This window comes from Aspergillus aculeatus (genome assembly GCF_001890905.1).
Source record: "Aspergillus aculeatus ATCC 16872 unplaced genomic scaffold ASPACscaffold_6, whole genome shotgun sequence".
In the NCBI taxonomy this organism is placed as follows: Eukaryota; Fungi; Ascomycota; class Eurotiomycetes; order Eurotiales; family Aspergillaceae; genus Aspergillus; species Aspergillus aculeatus.
The window spans coordinates 516,631-538,760 of NW_017962981.1; the positions used below are offsets into that span (position 1 = coordinate 516,631).

Here is a 22,130-nt window from a genome sequence, read left to right on the forward strand (position 1 = left end):
CGGGCTTGGCTCCCAATGACGTCGCCTGCCACTCCCTCCGATTTTCGCGTGTCTCTTGCTGTTCTGTTCATTCTTCCCCTTCCCACTCTTCCTCACTTACGCTCGGTGGTGCAACTTCGTCATTTGGTGTATTCACTCGTTCTCTTGGTGAATTTCTGTCTATTCTATCTTTGGTTTCCATTGTGGGTTGTAAATATTTAGCCCAGCCCTTCAGATTCAGCTGTTCTTCCTTGTGCTGTTTTTCTCCCCCTACCGCTTCCATGAGCGCAGCTTTGCTCCGGCGTCGTCCGGACTCGTCTTCGCTACGGAGAATCGGCCTTGTCTCTCGTCGTTACAATTCCTCAAAGCGCTCGGCATCAATTGGCTTGGTAACAGCCCAAACCCGATCATCTCTTCTAAAGCCTACCGCTCAATGTCTGTCGTCGCGGACGTTCTTCAACCCCCGGTATTCGGCCCGGCATAAGTCCACCACAACAGAGGCTGCAGAGGTCGTGCAGAGATCCTCCATCCGCAATGTCTTGTTCAAATCGTTCGCATACTGTGGTTTCTTCATTGTTATGAGCGGTGCGGCAGTGGTGGCTTTCTTCATCTACGATGCGACCACGTACCGCGAGAACTCCAGCGCCGGGGATGTCCCGGTCTCGGAATTGGCCCTGAATCCCCGACGGGGCGGCCCCAAGAATCTGCCCATCGCCGAGGTCCTAATCAGTGACAATGACTCGGACGACCGCTTGGCAAACCAAGACAAGCCTAGGTTGGTGGTGCTGGGAACGGGCTGGGGAAGCATTGCGCTGCTGAAGCACCTCAACCCGGGTGACTACCATGTCACGGTCGTGTCCCCTACCAATTATTTCTTGTTCACACCTATGCTACCGTCCGCAACGGTGGGTACGCTCGGTTTGAGGTCTCTCGTGGAGCCTGTCCGTCGCATTGTGCAGCGGATCAATGGCCATTTCCTGAAGGGACAGGCTGAAGATGTGGAGTTCTCTGAGAAGTTGGTCGAGGTGTCTCAGGTTGATGCCAGTGGCAAGGAACAGAGGTTCTACCTTCCCTATGATAAACTGGTTATTGGAGTCGGTATGTATTTGTTTGGCTCATTTTTGTGGTTGATTGCACAGACTGATGTTGAGGTTCTCAATCTGTAGGCTGCGTGACCAACCCCCATGGTGTTAAGGGCCTCGAGAACTGCCACTTCCTGAAGACGATCGACGATGCTCGCAAGATCAAGAACCAAGTTCTGGAGAATATGGAACTGGCCTGCCTCCCAACCACTAGTGACGAAGAGCGCAGGCGTCTCTTGTCGTTCGTTGTCTGTGGTGGTGGTCCGACAGGCGTGGAGTTCGCTGCTGAATTGTTTGATCTTTTGAACGAGGATCTTCTTCACTCTTTCCCCAAGGTTTTGCGGAATGAGATCTCCGTGCACATTATCCAGAGCCGGAGCCATATCCTCAACACCTATGATGAGGCATTGTCCAAATACGCTGAGGTGAGTTCGTGCGCTCGACAATCAAACCATTGAACTTCTTGTGCTAATCACCTACATAGGCTCGCTTCGCCCGCGATTCCGTGGACATCCTGACTAATGCCCGAGTTAAGGAAGTTCGCGACGGCAAAGTCCTCTTCACCCAAACTGAAGACGGCAAGGTCGTGACCAAGGAGATCCCCATGGGCTTCTGTCTCTGGTCGACTGGTGTCTGTAAGTATCTCTTCAGTCCCTTGTCTACGAATGTTGTTCTAATGGCATAGCCCGCGCTCCTCTCTGCAAGCGGCTCTCTGACCGACTTGAATCCCAAAACAACAAACACGCCCTAGAAACTGACTCGCACCTACGCCTGATTGGGGCACCCTTGGGCGACGTCTACGCCATTGGCGACTGCAGCACGGTGCAGAACAATATTGCCGAGCACATTGTCTCCTTCCTCCGTACTATTGCGTGGGAGAAGGGCAAGGACCCGCAAAAGTTGCATCTGACCTTCCGCGAGTGGAAGGAGGTCGCCAGCCGCGTGAAGAAGCGCTTCCCCCAGGCCTCGAACCACCTCCGCCGTCTCGACAAACTCTTTGAACAATATGACAAGGACCACTCTGGAACTCTCGAGTTCGGCGAACTGTCCGAGCTCCTGCACCAGATCGACAACAAGCTCACCTCTCTCCCGGCCACGGCGCAGCGCGCCAACCAGCAGGGCGAGTACCTCGGCCGGAAACTGACCAAGATCGCGGCTGCGTTGCCGGGCATGCAGGCCAACCAGATCGACTACGGAGATCTAGACGAGGCGGTATACAAGGCCTTCAAGTACAAGCATCTGGGCAGTTTGGCGTACATCAGTAATGCGGCGGTGTTTGACTTTGGAGGGCTGAACTTCAGCGGGGGCGTGTTGGCGATGTATCTGTGGCGGAGTGTGTACTTTGCTGAGAGTGTGAGCTTCCGGACCAGATGTATGCTGGCCATGGACTGGGCGAAGAGGGCGCTCTTTGGAAGAGATCTGATGAGTTTCTAGTTTTCTGTTGACTGTTATTGAGTTGATTTTCGACCCGTCCACCCATTGTTCAGGGGGGAAAGGGTCGATATGCAGATAGATATCTATGGACGACGACCTTAATTCTTTAGCTTCGCAGTGGATATTAGCAATATGCAATGACCTAATGACCACTGGTTCCATTATCTTATGAATGACCAAACTAAAGGCCAAAGGCAGGCCCAAGTCGTGCAGAAGTCGTGTTGTTGGGTTGTGGTGGTGGAATAATGCTTAGAAAGAAATTCGACTGCGCCACGGGCTGGGGGTAGGGGGGGAGGCTAACGTCATTAATTCATTTACTCCTTCCCGACTGTTCCCTCTTCTTCTACTTGAATTGTTTAGCTTCTTCCTCTCTTTCTCTTCCCCCCACTTCACCTCTTTTATCCTCTTCCTTCTTATTATTTGTTGTTTGTCCAGACCTCTGTGTACTTGTTACTTTTGACTCGGTTACGCATTACCCATACTTTTCACAGGCACCCATTGTTTGCGTGGCTAATCTGAGCGTCCATCGCTCTTGCTCCTCCTACTGTTTGTCTGCCGTCATCATCGACACTTCCATGTATCTCTAGATCGAGCTTTCGCTGCCCTGCCACCCTTCCAGGCTGTGCTTGCAACAAGCCAAAGGACGGACAGACGGACGGACGGACAAATAAACCATGATTGAGGTTGCATGACTGGATTTTGGTTGCCAGAGAATCAAGCAAACACGAGCTAATTTCCAGATCGCTATTCCCCGCCAAACGCCCGTTTGCTGGTCCGAATCTCGATTGCGACCACCGATAGATTGATCGGATCTCCTCTTGCTCCTCTCCTTCCCCCCTCCCCTGACTCTTCTCTCATTCTATCCCTCCTCTACGCTCACCCCTTCTCGCTTCCTTTTGAGTCTCTCTGTTCGGCCTTGTCATCATGGCCGACGCCGCCGGAGACCGTGTCATGTGTCATGCTTGCGGCGGCGTCTGGCCGCGCAGCGAGCACGGCCTGATTTGTCCGCAATGCCAGTCGGACTTTACCGAGATTGTACGCTTATACCCGATCCTCTCCCCATCTGACCTATCTACTACTGATACTACGTATGCTGCAACGAGTTCTAAATTAATCGGTTAACCGGTCGCAGATCGAAATCCCTCCCGACCCCGATGAAGAACCGCCTTCTATTTCCGACCGTCCCGAGTCTGCCTCCTCTCCTCGATTTGCCGGCTCTCCGCGCAACCCATGGGCTGATCATAACCCCTGGGCTGCTCCCCAAGGGGATCAGGACCGTAACGAGGGTGATCAGCCCTGGGACTCTGGAAGTGGATTCCGGCATCGCACATACCGGTCCCCGGACGGTCGCTTCACTTTCTCCACAACCACCTACACGCATGGCTTTGGCGGGCAGTCCGGGCAGTCCCCGTCCACGCGGAGCACTTCGAACCTCGATCCGATGATGGTGGTGCAGAATATGGACAACATCTTCCGGGGCTTGACAAGCAACTACCAACAACGCGAGCGTTCGGCCTCTGTGTCCAGCTCGGGGCAAGCCTCTAGCCAACCTCGGGGACAGGGACAACGTCTGGGCTCCTTTGAATTCAATGTTGAAACCGGGAATTCCGCAACGTCCAGCCAGGATGGTGGCTTACATCCTCGAGACGCGGATGGTCCGCAGCCGATTAACAATCCGCTACGGACCTTGAGTGAGTAAGTCGATACTGCGCTCCAATCGAAAAGGGAAAGGAGTGCGTGCCGAGTGCTGACGTGACTGCAGTATCCTTGAGTTGTTTCGTGCAGATTTGGGTGCCAACGCCCAAGCGGCTGGAGCTGGCGGCGCACGAGTGGTGACAGGGACTAACCCGCTGGCGATGCTGTCGTCGCTGTTGAGTTTCGATCGCCTTGGCGACGCGGTCTATTCACAAGAGGAGCTAGACAGGGTCATCTCTCAGCTGATTGATCAGACTGCCAACCGTGGCGCACCTCCTCCAGCCCCTGCCAATGCCATTCGATCCTTGCCGAAGAAGAAGGTTGACACGGAAATGCTGGGCCATGAAGGCCGAGCTGAATGTTCGATTTGCATGGATGCTGTGGAGCTTGGAGCCGAAGTGACGGTGCTTCCTTGCAAGCATTGGTTTCATTATAACTGCATCGAGCTTTGGTTGAACCAACATAACACTTGTCCTCATTGCCGACGGGGTATAGATTCCCCTCAGTGAGTCACCCGCATTATCTGGTGGTTTTTGGACTGGGGCTAATAGCGTGTGTATAGGACTCAAGGAACAAGCGATAACCCGGTGGTAATTGCCGACAGTCCTGAGCCTGTTTCGCGACGCACAAGCAGTGCCGAGGCCAACCCCGGTAGATCGTCACAGCCGCCCCCAGGCGCTTGGCCTGAACAATCACCCTCCTCGTGGAGCTCGCGATCATTCTCATCCTGGTCAGCTGCGTCGCCTGGTCCTAGCTCTGAGGCGCCAGCTCAACGACAGGAGCAGGGACGAGACCAGGAGCAAGGTCAGGAGCAAGGTCAGGGACATGATCAAGGACATGATCAAGGACATGATCAAGGACATGATCAAGGACATGATCAAGGACATGGTCAGGGCGAAAGCCAGGACCGGAACAGTGGACAGGACCAACGACGAGATAGCCGTGGCGAGGGATCTAGCACTGGCTCCGGGTTTACGGGCTGGGTGCGTAACCGATTGGGAGGAGGGGGCAGCAGCAGCTGAGCTGGAGGGACTTTTGTATAGACTTTGGACGACGACAGCAGCTGGTCAGGAGATCGGGATCCGATGCAACGACTAGCTTTGTTACGTAGTAACGACCTTACCTTGCTTGGCATTGGCATTGCATTGGCATTGGCATTGGCATATTGAGTGCGTAGCCTGTCGCTTTCTTGCTGCCTGTCGGATTCATGACTACTAATTGACAGTCAGTCAATTTGGTTGGTGACCGTTGACTGTTGACTGATGACTGTTGACTAACTAGTGAGTTGACTAATAGTGCGATAAGATTGATTGATTGATCCACTTTCCATCTTATCACTCGCTTCCCCCCGCCTTTTAATCTACTTTGCTTTACTTTGACAGCTGTTGCTTTCCATTTCCTGGTCTTCCACATCTTGTTATATACCCTGCTCTCTTCCTCGTTCCTCAGTTTCACTTTCATCTTCAGTTCCAATTTCAATATGAAGACTCTCTTCAAGAATGCCACTATTATACCGGGAGTCAATCCTCCCCCCGCAGATTCTCCCACTTGTATGGTCATCGAGGATGACCGCATTGTTTACGTCGGTACCGAGACCGATCTTCCCACTGACCCGGTGGATCATGAGGTCGATTTGAATGGCAAGAAAGTCCTACCTGGATTCATCGACGGGTAAGGATCCAAATTCCTAGATTCCCAGATTCCCATAGCCTCAAGCTCAGATCCAGACCCACAGACACATGCACCTGCTGCTGTTCGGCGCCTCTCTCTCCAAGATCGATCTCAGCGACTGCAAGAACCTGGCCGACATCCGCGCGACGATCGCGCGCGCCGCGGCCGAAAACCCCACGGCGGAGCGGCTCTTCTGCCGCGGCTGGATGCACAGCATGACGGACGGCCAGGCGCTGGCCAGCATGATCGACGACCTGGACCCGCGGCCGATCTTCATCGACTCGAAGGACCTGCACTTCGCCTGGCTGAACACGCCCGCGCTGCAGGAGCTGCAGGTGGCCGGCCTCCCGGACCCGGAGGGGGGGCACCATCTCCCGCGACGCGACGACGGGCCTACCGAGCGGCCTGCTGGGCGAAGCGGCGGCGGTGACCTACGTGTGGCCGCACGTGGCGCGCGTGTCGACGCCCGAGGAGAAGCTGGCCTACATCCGCCACGCGGTGCGGGCCTACAACGCGGCGGGCTACACGGGGATGATCGAGATGGCGACGGACGAGAACCTGTGGACGACGATGCAGCAGCTGCGCGCGCGCGAGCCCGTCTCCATCCGCCTGGCGGCGCATTGGATCATCACCCCGTCGCAGGACGAGACCGTCGTGCTGCGCCAGGTCGACCGCGCCATCGCCCTGCACCGCGAGTACAACCGCACCACGTCGCCGGACTTCCGCATCGCGGGCATCAAGATCATCTGCGACGGCATCGTCGACGCCTGCACCGCCGCCCTCCTCGAGCCCTACGCCAGCACCGGCACCACCTGCGGCCCGCTCTGGGATCCCACGTTGCTGCGGACGGTCGTCGCCAAGGCCGACGCCGCCGGCCTCCAGTGCGCCCTGCACGCCATCGGCGACCAAACCGTCCGGCTGGCCATCGACACGTTGGAAGCCTGCACCGCCACCAGCAACAGCGGCAGCAAGCGCCACCGGATCGAGCACCTCGAACTCACCCACCCAACCGACAGCGCGCGCCTCGCCCAACTCGGCATAACCGCCTCCATCCAGCCCGTGCACGCCGACCCGGCCATCCTGCGCGCCTGGCCCCAGCTCCTCGGCGAGGCCCGCTGCCGCCGCGCCTTCGCCTACGCCGAGTTCCTCCGCCACGGCGCCCCCCTCGCCATCGGCACCGACTCCCCCACCGCCCCGCACGGCGCCCTCCGCAACCTCTACACGGCCACCACGCGCCGCTCCGCCCGCGACCCCGCCCTGGATGACGTCTTCAACCCGGCCTTCGCGCTGACGCTGCTCGAGGCCGTCGTGGCTGCCACCGCGGGCTCGGCGTACTCGTGTTTCGATGAGGATCGCACCGGCACGTTGGCTGCCGGCAAGCTCGCGGATTTTGTGGTCTTGGATATGCCGCGGGGCTGGGAGGCGGGGGGGTTGTTGGAGGCGGAGGTGCTGGAGACTTGGTTTGCGGGGAGGAGGGTGTTTGAGAGGGGGGGTTAGGCTTCAGGGGTGGAGGGTTGGGTTGTACAGTAAGTGAGTATATCGGGGTTTGGGGGAGGAGGTATGGTTCTGTATCTTCGGGTAGGATGGATGGGCAATGAGAGGGTGTTTGGGGATTTGGGGAGTATTCCTGGCTATATTTGTAGTGTTCTCCTGGGTGTACTTATGTTTGTATAGTATGGTTTGTAGAGGGAGGGAGGGGAGGGGGGGCAACCTCATGGTGTGTCGAATGACCTGCCGGGTTCAAGCAAGTGATAACTTATTCAATTCCTGTTGGTACTGTACAGACCATGGACTGGGATAGAGAGAGGCGCAGAGCACACTACCGGTAGGAGCGGACTGTGTACTGTATACGGTAGATATGCACATAATATGGTGAGATGAACATACTGCTATTCCGCTCTCCAAATCTGCAGCATGTCTACGGCACTACTACGCTGACAACTACAGTCACTTCGGCACACTAATCCCGAAATGCTTTATACTCTAGATGCCCCAGGAACAAGGAATTAACACGATACTCTCTCCATTGTGTATAAGAGAGTCAAGGTATATCCTGAATTCTACTCAAAAAAATTACAAATGCACCGAACCGGAACTTCAGTTTTCTCCCCCCAGACAAGCCTAAACTTTTTCTTTCTGCAACAAAATCTAAAATCTCAAGTCCCAGCCGATCTTAGGACCCAGCCGCGGCAACTCATCCGCCACGCTCTGCACATCCTTGTCACCTCTGCCGCTGAGGTTGAGGACGATGTTCTCGCCCTTCTGCATGGTCTTTGCCAGCTCCATCGCGCCGAAGACGGCGTGCGACGACTCCAGCGCCGGGATGATACCCTCGTGCTGGGCGAGCGCCCGGAAGCCCGTCAGAGCCTCGGCGTCGGTGGCGGCCACGAACTTGGCGCGGTCGCTGTCCTTCCAGTTGCTGAGCTCGGGGCCGACTCCGGGGTAGTCCAGACCGGCGGAGATGGAGTGGGTCTCGGAGATCTGGCCGTGCTTGTCCTGGAGGACGTAGGTGCGGACGCCGTGGAAGACACCCTTGCTGCCGCCGGAGAGGGTGGCCGAGTGGCGGTCCGTGTCCACGCCGTCACCGCCGGCTTCGACGCCCAGCAGCTTGACCGAGGGGTCGTTGGAGAAGGGGTAGAACATGCCCACGGCGTTGCTGCCGCCACCAACGCAGGCGACGACCGCGTCGGGCAGCTTGCCGATAAGCTCCTTCATCTGCTGCTTGGTCTCCTCGCCGATAACCGACTGGAAGGTGCGCACAATCGTGGGGAAGGGGTGAGGGCCGATGGCCGAGCCGATGATGTAGTGCGTCGTGTCCAGGTCGACGACCCAGGCGCGCAAGGCTTCGTTGACCGCGTCACGGAGGGTGCGGCTGCCGGCGTCGACGGCCACAACGGATGCGCCCAGCAGTCTCATCCGGAACACGTTGAGCGCCTGGCGCCGCACATCCTCGGCACCCATGTAGACCACGCACTGCATGCCGAACTTGGCGCAGACGGTTGCGGTCGCCACACCGTGCTGACCGGCACCGGTTTCGGCGATGATCTTGGTCTTGCCGAGGCGGCGGGCAAGGAGAATCTGGCCCAGGGCGTTGTTGATCTTGTGGCTACCGGTGTGGTTGAGATCCTCACGCTTCAGCCAGATGTTGGCGCCACCGCAGTGCTCGGTGAGGCGGTTGGCCAGGTGAAGGCTGCTGGGGCGGCCCATGTAAGGGTAGTACGACCGGAACTCCTCCCAGAACTTGGGGTCGTTGCGGGCGATCTCGAAGCCGCGCTCCAACTCGGCCAAGCAGTCCATGAGAGATTCAGGAACATACTGGCCGCCGAACTCACCGAAACGAGAGGGGATGGCGGACGGGTCCCCGCTGCCGTTGAGGGCGTCAATCTGGTCAACCAGGCCGGGGCCATCGGGAGTGTCATCGTTGGTGATGACGTCGGTGGGCTGCGAAAGCGCCGGAGGATCCTCCTTCAAGACAGGCGCCAAGACGTGGACCGACCCGGAAACCTGACCTTGAGCATCGCGCTCAAGTCTGCGACCAGTAACGCTGGTCAGGTACTCTTGGGCATGCTTAGCCGCCTGGCCGGCAGGGGCGTCACCCAAGACGGTGATAATCTGGCTTCCGATCACAACACCCTCCGAGATATTTTGAACGGAAAGGAAGTGCTCGCGGGTGCTGACTCCGAATCCGAGCGCGGTGGGCACATTGCCGGACCAAGTGTGGACACGAGCCAGGAGATCGGGCAAGTTCGTGCTGAGGGATCCGGTAGCACCGGTGACACCCATGCGGGAAACGACGTAGATGAAGGAATCTGCGATCTTGCAGAGGAGCTTCATACGAGACTCTGAGGTGGCGGGGGCGATGAGGGGGACGTAGGACAAGCTAACGAAGCAGGGGACTATCAGTATGCGTGGGAAAAAAAGAATAAGGCACACCAGTGCAGGACTTCTTACCCATAGCTAGTGCAGAAGTCACGGAAGCGGACGGCCTCCTCTGGGGGCAGATCGACCATGATGAAACCATTGACCCCAGCGGCCTTGCAGTCCTGGAGCATGCGCTCCTCACCGTACTGCATGAGGGGGTTGTAGTAACCCATCAAGAGGACGGGGGCGCGAAGGCCTTTACTTCTGGCGGAGCGGACGGTGTCCAACACCCAGGGAATCGTGACACCGTTGGCCAATGCCTGAGTGTTGGCCTTCTGGATGGTCGGGCCGTCTGCGATCGGATCGGTGAAGGGGACGCCCATCTCGATGATGTCTGTGATTGACGCAATGCAAACAAATGGTCAGCGGTCCGCAATCGGAGCCAACGGGAAGCGGGGAGCATCAAGCTCTTACCAGCACCACCATTTTCCAGACCCAACAGGATATCAACAGTCTCTTCGATGGTAGGATATCCAGCGGTGAAGTAGGCTACCAAAGCAGCACGCTTCTCCTGCTTGGCGCGAGCGAACGCGTTCTTGATTCCATCCATGGTGTGGGTGTGGTGAGGTGGAGGGGCAAAACGCAAAACGCGGAGAGGGACGGAGGATGGGGGAAGAACGAGTGGCGGTTCGAGGGATCCGGGAAAAAAGAAGGGTTTGAGGATAGGATCAGGAGGACAGAGTGAACGGCCCACAATTGAAAGGGGTTCGATTAGAGGAGAGAAAGCAGGCAGGCAGCACGGCCTCGAATGTAATTTTGGTGGGGGAGGGGGAACTTGGAAGAGGCAGGATTGAGTCACTGTCGGCGAGTAATCAAATCGATCTGCCTCGATTAAAGGTTCCGCCAGGTCAGGTGATGTGGCGATAAGATAAATCTCTGGTATTGTTGCGGTATGGAGCTGGTACGGTACGGTACGCATAGTTACACGTATTACAAGCTCTCTCTCTCTCTCTCTCTCTCTCTCGCTATCTTAGCCCATGTCAAGGGATATAGAGAATCATTCAGTGATAAGGAAAGCAACAACGAGTGCTGTAGAAAAAGTATGCTACAATAGTGGTAGCTTCAGTGACAATAAGACTCAATTCTCACACATTAGGTACGTTGATAACGGAACTCCAAAAACCTCTAGGTCATTTCAGGTGCTGGATGATCCCAGAACAGTAGAGCCAAGTAAGACAGGGAGGAAAAGAAAGACGACAGACAAAAATTACAATGATGAATATTCACACAGACGCCAAAAGCTATGCATATATACTCAGCCTAGCCCCATGTGTTGCCCCAGTCCGGGAGACAGCAAGAGCCAGGCCAAACAACCATCAAGAAATAAAACCACAGAACACAACCAATTCCACACTTTTTATCCTTCGCCAGTCCGGGGTTCTGTTACATCAATTCCAAACATTTTCCATCCCAACCCCTGCATAATGAAAGGAATGACAGTGGCGCCATGCTATGCCAGATAGTTGTACAACTCAGAAAGGAGTGAAATCCCAATGCCCAGACTAAATGCAATGTGAAATGAGAAAGAACAAAAGCAGAATACACCAGATCGTCTATCACGCATAGATCAACAGAAAGATGAAGGGGGGGCATCAAGACATTAAGATACTCTAAAGGAGGGACATCAGATCATGGACTGTGATCGTAAGTGAAGTGAGGATCCAAACAAAAGGCATATCCGTAAATCCCAATCCAGGGATCATGCACCCTCATGGGGAGCTAAATCAGCCATGCGCCGGGTTTCAAATAAAGGAACGACGAGAAGAGGAAGGAAATCAAAGAATAAATGACAAGAGGAAACCGTTGCAGGGGAATAAAATGGTATATCAAGTCCGACTCAAGAACGAAACGCCATTCAATGCAAATCACAGCCCCTAGAGGTACTGCAGCTGGCAGCATCTCAATGCCCGGGGGGACCTGAGACAGAATAAGGCATATAGCTGTAGACGGGCGTGCTGCTCGGAGCTCCACTGGCGAGTGGAGGGCTGAGCATGGAACTCATCTCCCAGGCCCGAGTGCTCGGTGCAGAGACGCCGACCTGGCTCGGCTGTTGACATGCTGCAGAGTAATAACTGGGGGCAGTGATGGAGTGGTAGGACTGGCTTATAGCAGGCAGACCATGTCGGATCTCAGAAGGGCCGGTCATTGAAGGGTCTCCATGGTCGGGAGGAGCGGAATATGCAGGAGCAGCCAGTGGAGGTCCATATGCGCTGGGAGCAGCGGTATCGGAAACAGATTGAGGTGAAGGGGCAGTGTGAGGTTCCGTGCCGGAGTCTGAGGCAGCCCGGGTGCTCGCATAGGTTGAACCGATCGGGGTTGTTAATGCTCCGGCGGTCGAGGAATAACTTGCCGACTAGAGATTGGTCTGTTAGCACGCCACACACCCACACACACACACGCACAAGCATCTTAGACATCAATCAGAGAAACTAATGGAGCTTACATATTTGCCAATGATCTTCTTAAGGGCATGAGTCAGAATCTTCCATGGAAAGACCTTCACATCTTTCTCAATGTTTCTGGGCTTGGGCGCCGGAAACCCCATGATGACCTTGAAAAACTCTTCGCTGTCTGGCCTGGACTTGGAGACAGTCAGAGGTCGGAAACCTTCAAGATTTCTTCGAATGCGATTCTTCTCCTCAACGGTGAATCGAACCCCGACGAGAGACTCAAGCAGGTAGATCGTATCGACACTGGTGACGAAGCAATCTTCCTTTCCATCCCAAAAGATGCAGCTAATGCAGATACTGTTAGGAGCTCGGTCTTCGAGAGAGACTGGCGCGAAATCGGCGGAAATCGTACTGCCTCTCTGGGCACGGGTGAACTGGACTAGTCGGCGCTTTGCATCTCGTTCCTCCTTGCACCAGTTCTCCATCATGCTGTCCAAGTCTCCATTCAGCTTCAGAACAGCTTTTGTGGGGTACATGGCATATGGGTTGAAGGCCGGAGTCTGACCCATGCCACTCGATTGCTGCAAGGTCGAGGTGCGAATCAACTGAGGGTTTGCACCGTAATGGCCTGACGAATGAGCATTCTGTTGACGGTAACCGTGGCTGGACACGTAATGGTTGCGATGATCGCCGCTCACGGAGACGATAGAGGGACTCCAGGTGGAAGTCAAAGGTGAAGGCGCTCGGATGGAGGGTTGCGACGCTGCTGACATGGTGGAGTACTGGGTCGAGGGCGCTCTAGGCGAAGAGGCCGCTGCGTAAGGGGCGGCAAATCCATTCATCGCAGGCAGAGACTGCAGATAGGGCGAGTACGACGCCGTCGAAGCCGGCGATTGGTCTTTCGGAGGCAGCGATTGGCCAATGACTCGTTTTGGTGCTCTGTGAAGGGGATCCTCCGAGTACAACGATGGCCCCCTCTTCCGAGCGTCATCTGACGGTGGCGGGATGGCACCATGCTCATACGTGTAGACCCCAACTTGAAGGGTCGTAGCTGGGCAATCGTTCGAATCCATGGAAACTTGCAAAGGAACTGCAAACGAGGGAGAGCAGGTAGAGCTGAATGGGGGCGTCTCGACGGAAAACCCGTACTGGAATGAAGAGCCTTGGAATCCAAGAAAGTGCGGGATACATTCACATTTCTTTGCGCCGAAGACGAGATAAAGCGATGCATAAGACGATTCATGGAGATCGAACGGGGACTGGATTTGAACAAAGACTCTTGTTCCTTCGGACCCTCTCTGGGGCGAGTAGGAAACGACCTCCGGCACCGGGCGAGACTCCCCCGTCATCATCGGTGAGCGGCCCTCTTCGTACGAACTGGCATATTCCTGGTTGTCCATATAAGGAACGCAATCCGACATCTGGCTGGTGTGATCGGCCATAGGCGATGGGACAAGTGGGGTGGACGTCACGTATGGTGCCTGACCGTAGGCCGAATATGAGACACCATCGTGTAAAGATCGAGCGGACTCATAATCTATTGGATACTTAGCACACAAGCTGTCTCGGCCGATCCAGGGTGAGCGAGACCACAAATCCCTGCCTGAGCCTAGATATTGTGGCCCAAATGAGCACTTACCGATCAAAGCCGCCTGTGGGGGCTTCTGGAAAGTAGGCATGGACAAGATGGGGTCAGACTTGGCCAAAAGGCCGTCTGAAAATGTGCCAATGAAGTGGGACTCTTCAGGGTCCGATAAGTCCAACGACTCGTCTAGAATTAACGGCGTTTGCAGCTCCGGATTGAACTGTGAAGCGCGATTGTCAGTGGATGATCGTGTATGCACAGGACCGCGAGAGACAAGGGAAATACAGGCAAGATCCCAGCGCAGCAACAACAAGTGAATCAGAAATTATGAAACTGGCGAGGATGAGATGTGAAATGAATGAAGCAGAGCGCAGTAATTGGGCAGCGGGCGGGAAATGTCCAACGCACCAAAACACCGTGTGTCTTCGAGTAAGCCAGTTTGAAGGTGTTGCAGAAACTGCAACGGAACACAACAGCTTAAAGAAGCGAATGACAGCGAATTTATCGTAAAAACGATAGATTGTTGGAAAGTTGCGAGGTAGCTCTCCGAGACAAAACGAGTGACGACACGAAGTGGCTGTCAGGCTCAGCAAGGAATACACCACGAGAGGCTTCGAATCAGCGATCAGAGTTCAATGATCAGGTGTGAGACCTTGAAGGCTAGCTGCAGAATATGAACCGGCTTGAGACCACGCTGCCAACGAGTACTTGAAAGAGCCTATAGGAGAACTATTTCCATCTGAGGGCGATGTATCAACCTTTCAATGCGGTCTGACCTGGCGAACTAATGGTCGAGAATTCGGGGCGGGATGTCTTAAAAGGTAGCGAGTGAAGCTGTGTCAACAGAGCGAGACAGGAGCAAGCTTATTTGTCCGGTTTTCCTAAGAATGAAATGAGACTCCAGAACTTCCTGGGATATGGAAGATCGAATGACGACGGGCCACGAACTACTCGGCTGAAGAGTGCGAACTTTCCCAGAGACGAGGATCCGGCCCGTTGCATAGACAAGAACTTACCAGGGTGAGACGAAGATGTTCAGGTTGCGCTTGTGAGGCTTTAAGAGCGACGGGGGGAAAGGCTGCGTGTGAATCTCGTGGTCGCTTAAAGCTTGATGGAAAAGACCTACACCATGACACGGTCAACAACAAAACATCCGAAACTTTAGTGGTAAAAGAAGCCCCAAGGGAGATGGCAAGCGCACAGAGTCCATCGTGGACCCAGAAATTTCTTTGGAGATCTTGTGCACCGAAGGCACGACCTTGAAGATGCAAGGAGCCTTAAGGGAAGGGGACACGAAGGAGAGGGGATGCAAGGCACCACAGAGTCAGTGGCGAAGGGAGGGGGACTGGTACCAACCTCAACAGACCAATGAGTCGGGGAACAGTAGACCCTGTCGTCCAAGAGTCTTTGATTCAAGGTGATTTCTGCTAGTGTGAAATAAGGTGGTGTCTTCAGCCGAGACAAAGATCCACGATGATGGTGTAAGTCCAGGTCCGGCCTCGTTGAAGGACTAACAGCGACAGAACGATTGGTAGACGAACAGACTCCAGATCCACACCTGAGCAGCACGACTGGGGAGATGAGTGACAAGCCCAATGTCCACCGTAAAATGAGAACGAACTCCTTTTTTCCTTTTTTTGTTTTCTTGTTTTGGCTTTCCCGGAGAGGAGGGATAAAGTTGTTGATAGCGAACCGAGGATGATGGTGGTGATGAGTTACCAGGTTCGGATCGGTATACCTCCCGCGCAGCAAACGGGAATCGCTCTACAGTCCCGGGGCAATGAAACCGAGGCAGAGGCAAACGCAGGCTGATGCCGTCCGCACGGAACAGGGGACAGGATGCGATGCGTCCGTCACTCCAGATCGAAAATCAATGAAATGAAATGAGCTGGAGAATTTCCCTACGGGAATTTAGACCGCTCAAGTTGAAGGTCGGATTGGTGCGGAGACAAGGACCCCCCGGGGGAAGAGTAAAACAGAGATAAAACGAGGGTGGTTTGTTTTGTTTTTTCGAAATAATCAGCGAGCGCGTGAGATCGGTCCAGATTAGTTATTAAGGATGTCTCTGATGATGAATCCTATCGGTCCCTGTCGTTGCTTTCCAGCAAAAAGATTTCCTTCAATCAATCCCGTTCGTTCTTCTTCTCAGTTCTCTGTTTCCTTTGCAGCAAAAAGAAAACAATCTTCCCTTCCTAACCGATCACCTCCGGGTGTAGCGAACGTCAAAAAATAGGTCGATACCAAACAAAGCGAGTGTGAGGTAGACGTGGGAGAGCGAGTGTAAAAAAGAAATAAAATGATAAAAGAGAAGAGGAAGAGTCTTAATCTGCCATCACAGATCAAATTGACGAAAAGGTGGGGGGTGGGTTTAGGTGGAGAGGGGAGTGGGAGGGTTATGAGGAGAGCGGCGGTAGTAGAAGAAAGACAAGGACAATAGTAGTCGTAGTAAGTTAGTGGTTGGTTAGTGGTGGTGGTGGTGGTGATGTAGTTAGTGGTAGAATTGGTAGTAGCGGGAGTAGTCCAGTAGATTAAAAAAAGAACAGGGACGAGCGACAGATGGAGTAAACCAAAAAATATAGTAAAGAAAAGATAGGGTAAAGAAAAAAAAAAAAAGAAATAAACCAAAAAAAAGGTGACGGCCGAGTACGAAGATGACGAGAGATATATTACTCTCGTTCTCTCTTAGTCCCAACTTAAGGGCCGAGGAAGTAGGGTAAATGGTAGGCAGGTTGGCAGGTTGTAACTTAGCGGTGGTAAAGAACGAGGGCCCTGGAGGATCGGATGGCCCTTAGTGTGGCGGGGAATGCGCTGGTGAGAAGATGGGTAATGATGATAATAGTAACAATAATAATAATAATAATAATCATAATAAAAATAATAATCATAAACACCACCCCAATCACTATCGGGCGGATTGATTGTCTAAGGTTAGTGTAAGGTACTGACTGGAGTTTATAAAGTAGGAGATATATGACTTTTAGACATTGGGGATGATGAAGTCCGCTTTTTGTCTCCTCTTCCAGTGCTGTTTTTATCATCGGTAGTACCTTGAATTGGAAAGTACTCGGAGAAACTGAGCTGAACCATCATCACTACGCCCTGAGCATATGGGCTGGTTGGCCCATTGTTTTCTCAGGGCTCCATAGTAAAAAAAGTCCCTGGACTGGTGGTACCTCCACATCTCAACCGCTAACCGTTCACCCAAGGAGAATGGAACCTAAGGTACGGAGTACCTACCCTAGTACTCCCTACCCTACCGGTACCAACCACCAACTACCGTCCTAAACTACGAGAGCAAGAACTATCTTACTAAGCAGCTCAGCACTTGTCATAACGCCAACCACGCAGTAGGTTAAGGAAACACTAATCTAAGGTGAGGCTTTTCATTCCTAAGAGACTCGGTAGAAAGGACATTCTCCCCCGTAGAAGAAGCAGGAACTTATTTTGGCCTCTTTCACCTGATGCCGGAGAAGAGGGGCCCAAGTGGAGGAAAAGGTGTTCTTGCTGAATTGCCGAAAAAGGGTTAGCTCAGGGCTAAATCCATCCTCTATCATGATTTTATGACTTTATGAATTCTTTTTGAATAATCAATTTCTGGAAGGACTTAGCACCATCTGGTTATGACCGGGGTTTCCATTACTAGCAGTTAGGTCAGGATTAGTCGGTGGTGAATAAAGCAGGACCCCCCAATTCAGTACCGGACAGGCTAAGAATCTGGCAAGGGTGTTTTAGCACCAGCAGGCCACCGTTCAAGCGGTCCATGCCGCCATGACCGAGTGGGGCACCCCCCGAGGAGCTACTGAGTAGGGAAATCCTTTTACCAAAAAAATGAAAATAAAAATAAAAAGGAAAATCAAAAAGAGAGAAGAGAGAACTTGGACGGAAAACAAAAATGAGAGTGAAAAAAGGATAAAAGTGAATAACCGATTATTCATAATAATGCCGACTGGCTGTGGCTACTACTGCTGCTGCAAAAATAAGCCTGGTTGACAAGATGTGGTTGACACCTATTTTTATTCCATTGATGCAACAACTGGCAATCAATCAACTTCATACAGACAATACAGCATGGGAAGGGAGGATTCCTAGCTTAACTTAGTACTGCTCACCTGGAATCGGACTCGGAGGTCGGGTCGCTGCAATAGATCCATCCTTCCATACAATACACTTCCTGGTTTCTAATCCGTCATCATGTGTTCCTATTTGTTTGTTCATAATTTTCCGACAGGGCAGCAGCCTTAGGGACAATAAGATTGAAGTGATTGTGGATGGCTAGCACCGCCTCCTGGCCTACTAGCAGTTTAGCACCCAGTCAGAATCTGGTACCTAGTGGCCTAAGAACTTTGATTCCCCAGTGACTAGCAGAAACCGGGCATGAGGGAGTGGAACGAAGTAGTACAGATGTACCAGTAAAAAGAGTCTGATCGAACCTTGTCGCATTCGCATTACAGTTCCTCGTTGTTATTACTGGCTACAGGAGAACTGTCAAGAGAGCCAGGACACAACCGCACCGCCTGCACCACTGCAGTCATTGTTTGGCGCTTCTTCGGACTTCTATCCAGTCTATTGGGTCGCTGGTGACTCTTTCTCCACGATGCTCAGAGTCAGAAAAGGGTTCCATCCTCGTGGCCTAGGAAAAGGTCTGCTGCTGCTGCTGCTTATCTAATTCATGTGCCAGGTACTAGTTGATTATGATCATCTCCTGACCTTATCTCATTCACCATAATTGCCATGATATCAACTTTACGGATCAACTCGCCGTTAATGGCCCACTTGGAAGCCCCTTCGAGCCCGTAGTACCGTCGGGAGCGAATTGAACTTGACAGAGTCCGAACAGGATACGGGAGGCAGATGGGCAGACGGGCAGATGACCTAATGGCATCCATCCAAAGTCAACTTTGACAGTACTATCAGCTTCGCCAAGGCCCTGTTCTGTTGCAGGGCATGCGACCGATCGTGAGGTTCGTGAAGCGTGGCATATATTTAGCTCTCCGGGCAGTTTGGACGGACAAGAATTCAGTTCCCCACCTTCCTTTCCCTCTTTTCCTCTCCCTCCAGTCCTTTCCAGTCCTTCCCCTTTCTTTCCCGACAAGGAGGGGCAAGAGCCATCATCGATAATACATCGTATCAAGACTTAATTTGGACCAAGTTGGATCCCTCAGGCAGCACCGCGCATGCTCATAGTCTGCTGTTTTAGTCTTCTTTCTCCAATGAGGACTCCTCCGCCAGTACCAATAAAGCTAGTCAATTGATAGGTCGGTAGGTAATCCACTAGGTGTGCCTAAGGTACAGAACTAAGTAGCATCTGGCGAGTTAGCTGCTAATCAACTAATGGCTTTCGAGATCAAGCTGGGTTTCCCACCACAACTTCAAAGGTCGGTACCTACTCTTGGCCGATAGCCCGATCCAGAGAGGCTAGAGGACTCTACGGAATAGTCTACTTCAGATGGCTCTTTTGAAGCTTGGAGTTTGAGACAAGACGGAAAAGAGAATCTTCTCAGCCATTATCGTCTCTGAAGTTCCCGTGTCACTATCTCATTGATCGCATGTTTGTCATCTTTTGCCCAGATACGTATCCTACCCTAACAACGTCCCTCACTAACTAGTATTGTTGTTTCTCTAAATCGTTAAAATGGTTGTGGTAGGCTGATCGGGCCATGGGCCCCACCAGAAACGATCTGACTTTGGAGACAACCGAACCATGGCTGCCTTCCATTTGACTTTCTCCGCCCGCTGCTCAACTCAGGTCAGACCGGCAAGCCCTCACCCCTCACCCTCTTTCATCGCACTCCCGCTGAGCTAGCTGCCTTGATTATCAGCTTTGGTCATTGCTGAGGGAGACAGACACTGGGGTCCACGGTGTTTTCTTTTCGTAAGTACCCTGCCAAGTCTTCTGGAAAAGTCTAATTGTCCTAATCCGGAAACTCCTCCATGCCCTATCCGAACGCCATGGATGTAATGCAGTCAGATCGGTAATTCGGGATTATGTCCACAATGCGGCAGTGAACTCTCCTCTGCGTACGGAGTCGAGTATCCGGACACATTTGGCAAATCCCTTGCCAGCCATCACAAGCAAGTAGACAACTTACGCGAATTGGCGTTGCTCATCAGAGAAGAGGTGGCGGGTGAGTCGCCTCGACGCAAAGACAAAGCTTCGTTTCTCGAGTGTCCTCGAATCCTCGCTGAAGTTGGTTGAGTTGACTGCTTTGTTTGGATGCATTCTGCTGCAGTGCTGCAGAACATGGCGGGTTGCGATCGGGAGCCGCGGACAAGCTACTAGGTACTGAATAACTCACCGTCTCACGGCACTTTCGGCTTAAGGGAGTTGAGAACACAAACAACGACTCGAAGATAGCGGGCGATCTGAAAGGGCTAAAATGCTAAACATAGAAAGCCTTGCATTGACCGTCCGTCCTTTCACCCAAATTCACCTCTGCAAGGGCAGCTGAGCCATCATGATTGGGTTGGGGGTCAGGTGATAGCCCACTTCCTGTAGCTCTTCAGGGTTTAGCGCACGAACTCTGTGTGGATTTGGCTTGCTTGAAGCCTCTGATTGCACTGATTGCACTCAACTCACGCCGCCCTTGGGTCCATCCCGAGTCCGCATGGATATTTTCCCTACTGATTCGTTCTCATCCATCCAACCGGTGGCACGATGGGAGGGGAAACACACTCAAATGCTATTTTGGTGACCGACCTCGAGGGTGAGAGGTAAGGTAGCAGCATGGTAGCACCAAACCAAGGGAGTGATCCTGCACTGTCACCATACCTTAGTTGGGAGCTATCACGGTCGAATATAATCGGCATAGAGCTTCCCCTCTCCTGCCCTCCCCCCCGCAGCTGCATTGTTGATACCTGACCAACCAACAGAAATTGATCACCCTTCACGCGGCTCTTGGCCATGAATTATCTGATGTTGTCCCGCGAGTACCGATTGAATCAGTGGCTCACATGTGTCCATGTATATACATACGAAGTAACACTGGAGGAGAAAGGGGGAAAGAAAAAAGAAATGGGATTGAGATCCTAGTGTGACGCAGTGCACCTTCGCCACGGCGCATGGCTGAGTTAGGGCAATCCTGTCACGATTGCGCCTGCCTGAGGAAGATGCAGTGCCTCAGGAAGGCAACCTTGTCTGGATGTGCTCGTACGTAACGTCGTAGATTTTCCCCTCAGACTTTCTGGCTTTGCCAAGATCGTGCCAAAGTCAAGCACAAACAAGCGCCCCCCCCCCCGGCCGAAAAGCAGAAAGTACCGCAATGGACTCCCCGGTCCCCACCATTCAGCCAATGTTTGATGAGGTCATGCCGACCAGGGAAAAGATCGATTAAGAACGCTGATCGTCCCTTTTCAAAGGACATGGGACTCAAACGTTGTGGATTGTATGGATACAAAACACCCTATAGTGTCGACAGTTCCGAGTTTCGATGTTCGGAGAACTCTAAACCTCCTCGATGGCACGGGTAATCGACAAGATTACTTACTTATCCCAGCAGAACCTCCGATGGTGAACTTGCCTTCGGAATTGCCGTGCATGATTCGGATTTCGAACCAGATTCTTTTTCCGATCTTGCCTCGGAAGCCGGACTACTGTATTCATGTACTCAGTAATAGTATTGTTGTTTGCCTGCTGGACGACAGCTACGAGTGCACTTATCCGCCACCCTACCCGACAGACAACTACCACAGCTGGAACCCCAATCTCGATCGTTTGAAAGGAAGGGGAAGCATGTCAAGCTTCCAAGTTCAATTCTCCATTTCCTTTCTTGGGATCGTCATACTTAGCAAAGATAAAAGCTTATATCTTAAGTTAGCAAAACTATTCATCCACGTTACCATCACGCACAAATTACTTTGTCAGCGGATACGGATCTTTAATGATCGCCGTTCTGAAGCACATTGCGGGCAAGACTGAGGAGCGAAGACCCCGAGCGCTCAGCGTTGACATGCTAACTAGGCACCTGTCCACTGCACTAGTTGGCCGGTACCTACTTTAGCAAATTTAGACTACCAAAAGCCGAAAAACATGCATATCGTTGGTGTTATGGGCGGTGGGGGTCTCACTTCAGCATGGAGATGATCCGTTATTCAACCATAAGCAGCGAAGATCGGCAATCTCGTCCTACGATAGTGGTTCTCAGCTTGCCTCAATTGGGCTGAGTGCCCCCGAAGGAATGCGATCAAGCCCCAAAAATTGTCCTCTCCAGGACGAACGGCTGTGGGCGTGTGGAGAGACGGGAGTGGTTTAGCATGATGGTGATTCCAGAAGGAACGAGATGTTCAGATGGAAGGCTTGTATAGCATCAGCACATCAGCACCAGTCCAGGACCAGCTACAAGGAGTTTGAACTTAGATGCATACAGGCGGTGGGAG

The 22,130-nt window shown here is 53.0% G+C and overlaps 5 protein-coding genes across 5 annotated transcripts; 3 read left to right on the top strand and 2 right to left on the bottom strand.

Annotated features, from left to right (window-relative positions):
* The first annotated feature begins 110 nt into the window (after positions 1-110).
* On the top strand, positions 111-2,639 carry ASPACDRAFT_77668 (putative NADH-ubiquinone oxidoreductase 64 kDa subunit). The gene is made up of 4 exons (XM_020205008.1): positions 111-1,077; positions 1,146-1,486; positions 1,546-1,696; positions 1,747-2,639. The coding sequence occupies exons 1-4, from the start codon at positions 261-263 to the stop codon at positions 2,493-2,495; spliced, it is 2,058 nt and encodes a 685-aa protein (XP_020057101.1). The 5' UTR covers positions 111-260; the 3' UTR covers positions 2,496-2,639.
* Positions 2,640-3,419: 780 nt separating this feature from the next.
* Positions 3,420-5,288, top strand: ASPACDRAFT_42252 (putative RING finger domain protein; the record flags this gene model as incomplete). Its single annotated transcript, XM_020201064.1, has 4 exons — positions 3,420-3,530; positions 3,628-4,190; positions 4,258-4,550; positions 4,795-5,288. 4 exons carry the CDS (start codon positions 3,420-3,422, stop codon positions 5,286-5,288), a joined length of 1,461 nt encoding a protein of 486 aa, XP_020057102.1.
* Positions 5,289-5,670: 382 nt separating this feature from the next.
* Positions 5,671-7,358, top strand: ASPACDRAFT_1887521 (amidohydrolase; the record flags this gene model as incomplete). The annotated part of the gene is made up of 2 exons (XM_020198460.1): positions 5,671-5,861; positions 6,197-7,358. The coding sequence occupies 2 exons, from the start codon at positions 5,671-5,673 to the stop codon at positions 7,356-7,358; spliced, it is 1,353 nt and encodes a 450-aa protein (XP_020057103.1).
* A 496-nt stretch (positions 7,359-7,854) lies between these two features.
* Positions 7,855-10,587, bottom strand: trpB (tryptophan synthase TRP5). The gene is made up of 3 exons (XM_020198750.1): positions 10,197-10,587; positions 9,813-10,116; positions 7,855-9,741 (listed from the first exon to the last, which is right to left on the bottom strand). The coding sequence occupies exons 1-3, from the start codon at positions 10,330-10,332 to the stop codon at positions 8,010-8,012; spliced, it is 2,172 nt and encodes a 723-aa protein (XP_020057104.1). The 5' UTR covers positions 10,333-10,587; the 3' UTR covers positions 7,855-8,009.
* A 1,095-nt stretch (positions 10,588-11,682) lies between these two features.
* Positions 11,683-14,967, bottom strand: medA (transcriptional regulator medA; the record flags this gene model as incomplete). Its single annotated transcript, XM_020202515.1, has 4 exons — positions 11,683-12,135; positions 12,226-13,709; positions 13,812-13,943; positions 14,904-14,967. The coding sequence occupies 4 exons, from the start codon at positions 14,965-14,967 to the stop codon at positions 11,683-11,685; spliced, it is 2,133 nt and encodes a 710-aa protein (XP_020057105.1).
* Positions 14,968-22,130: the final 7,163 nt, after the last annotated feature.

What these genes read in the sequence shown, in the direction of transcription:
- trpB (XM_020198750.1), bottom strand. Translation starts at nt 10,332, where the DNA reads ATGGATGGAATCAAGAACGCGTTCGCTCGCGCCAAGCAGGAGAAGCGT. An exon ending in TCTGGAAAATGGTGGTGCTG is followed by an intron (nt 10,117 to 10,196) that starts GTAAGAGCTTGA and finishes CGTCAATCACAG; the next exon opens with ACATCATCGAGATGGGCGTC. An exon ending in GACTTCTGCACTAGCTATGG is followed by an intron (nt 9,742 to 9,812) that starts GTAAGAAGTCCT and finishes CTGCTTCGTTAG; the next exon opens with CTTGTCCTACGTCCCCCTCA.
- ASPACDRAFT_77668 (XM_020205008.1), top strand. Translation starts at nt 261, where the DNA reads ATGAGCGCAGCTTTGCTCCGGCGTCGTCCGGACTCGTCTTCGCTACGG. An exon ending in TAAACTGGTTATTGGAGTCG is followed by an intron (nt 1,078 to 1,145) that starts GTATGTATTTGT and finishes CTCAATCTGTAG; the next exon opens with GCTGCGTGACCAACCCCCAT. An exon ending in TCTCTGGTCGACTGGTGTCT is followed by an intron (nt 1,697 to 1,746) that starts GTAAGTATCTCT and finishes CTAATGGCATAG; the next exon opens with CCCGCGCTCCTCTCTGCAAG.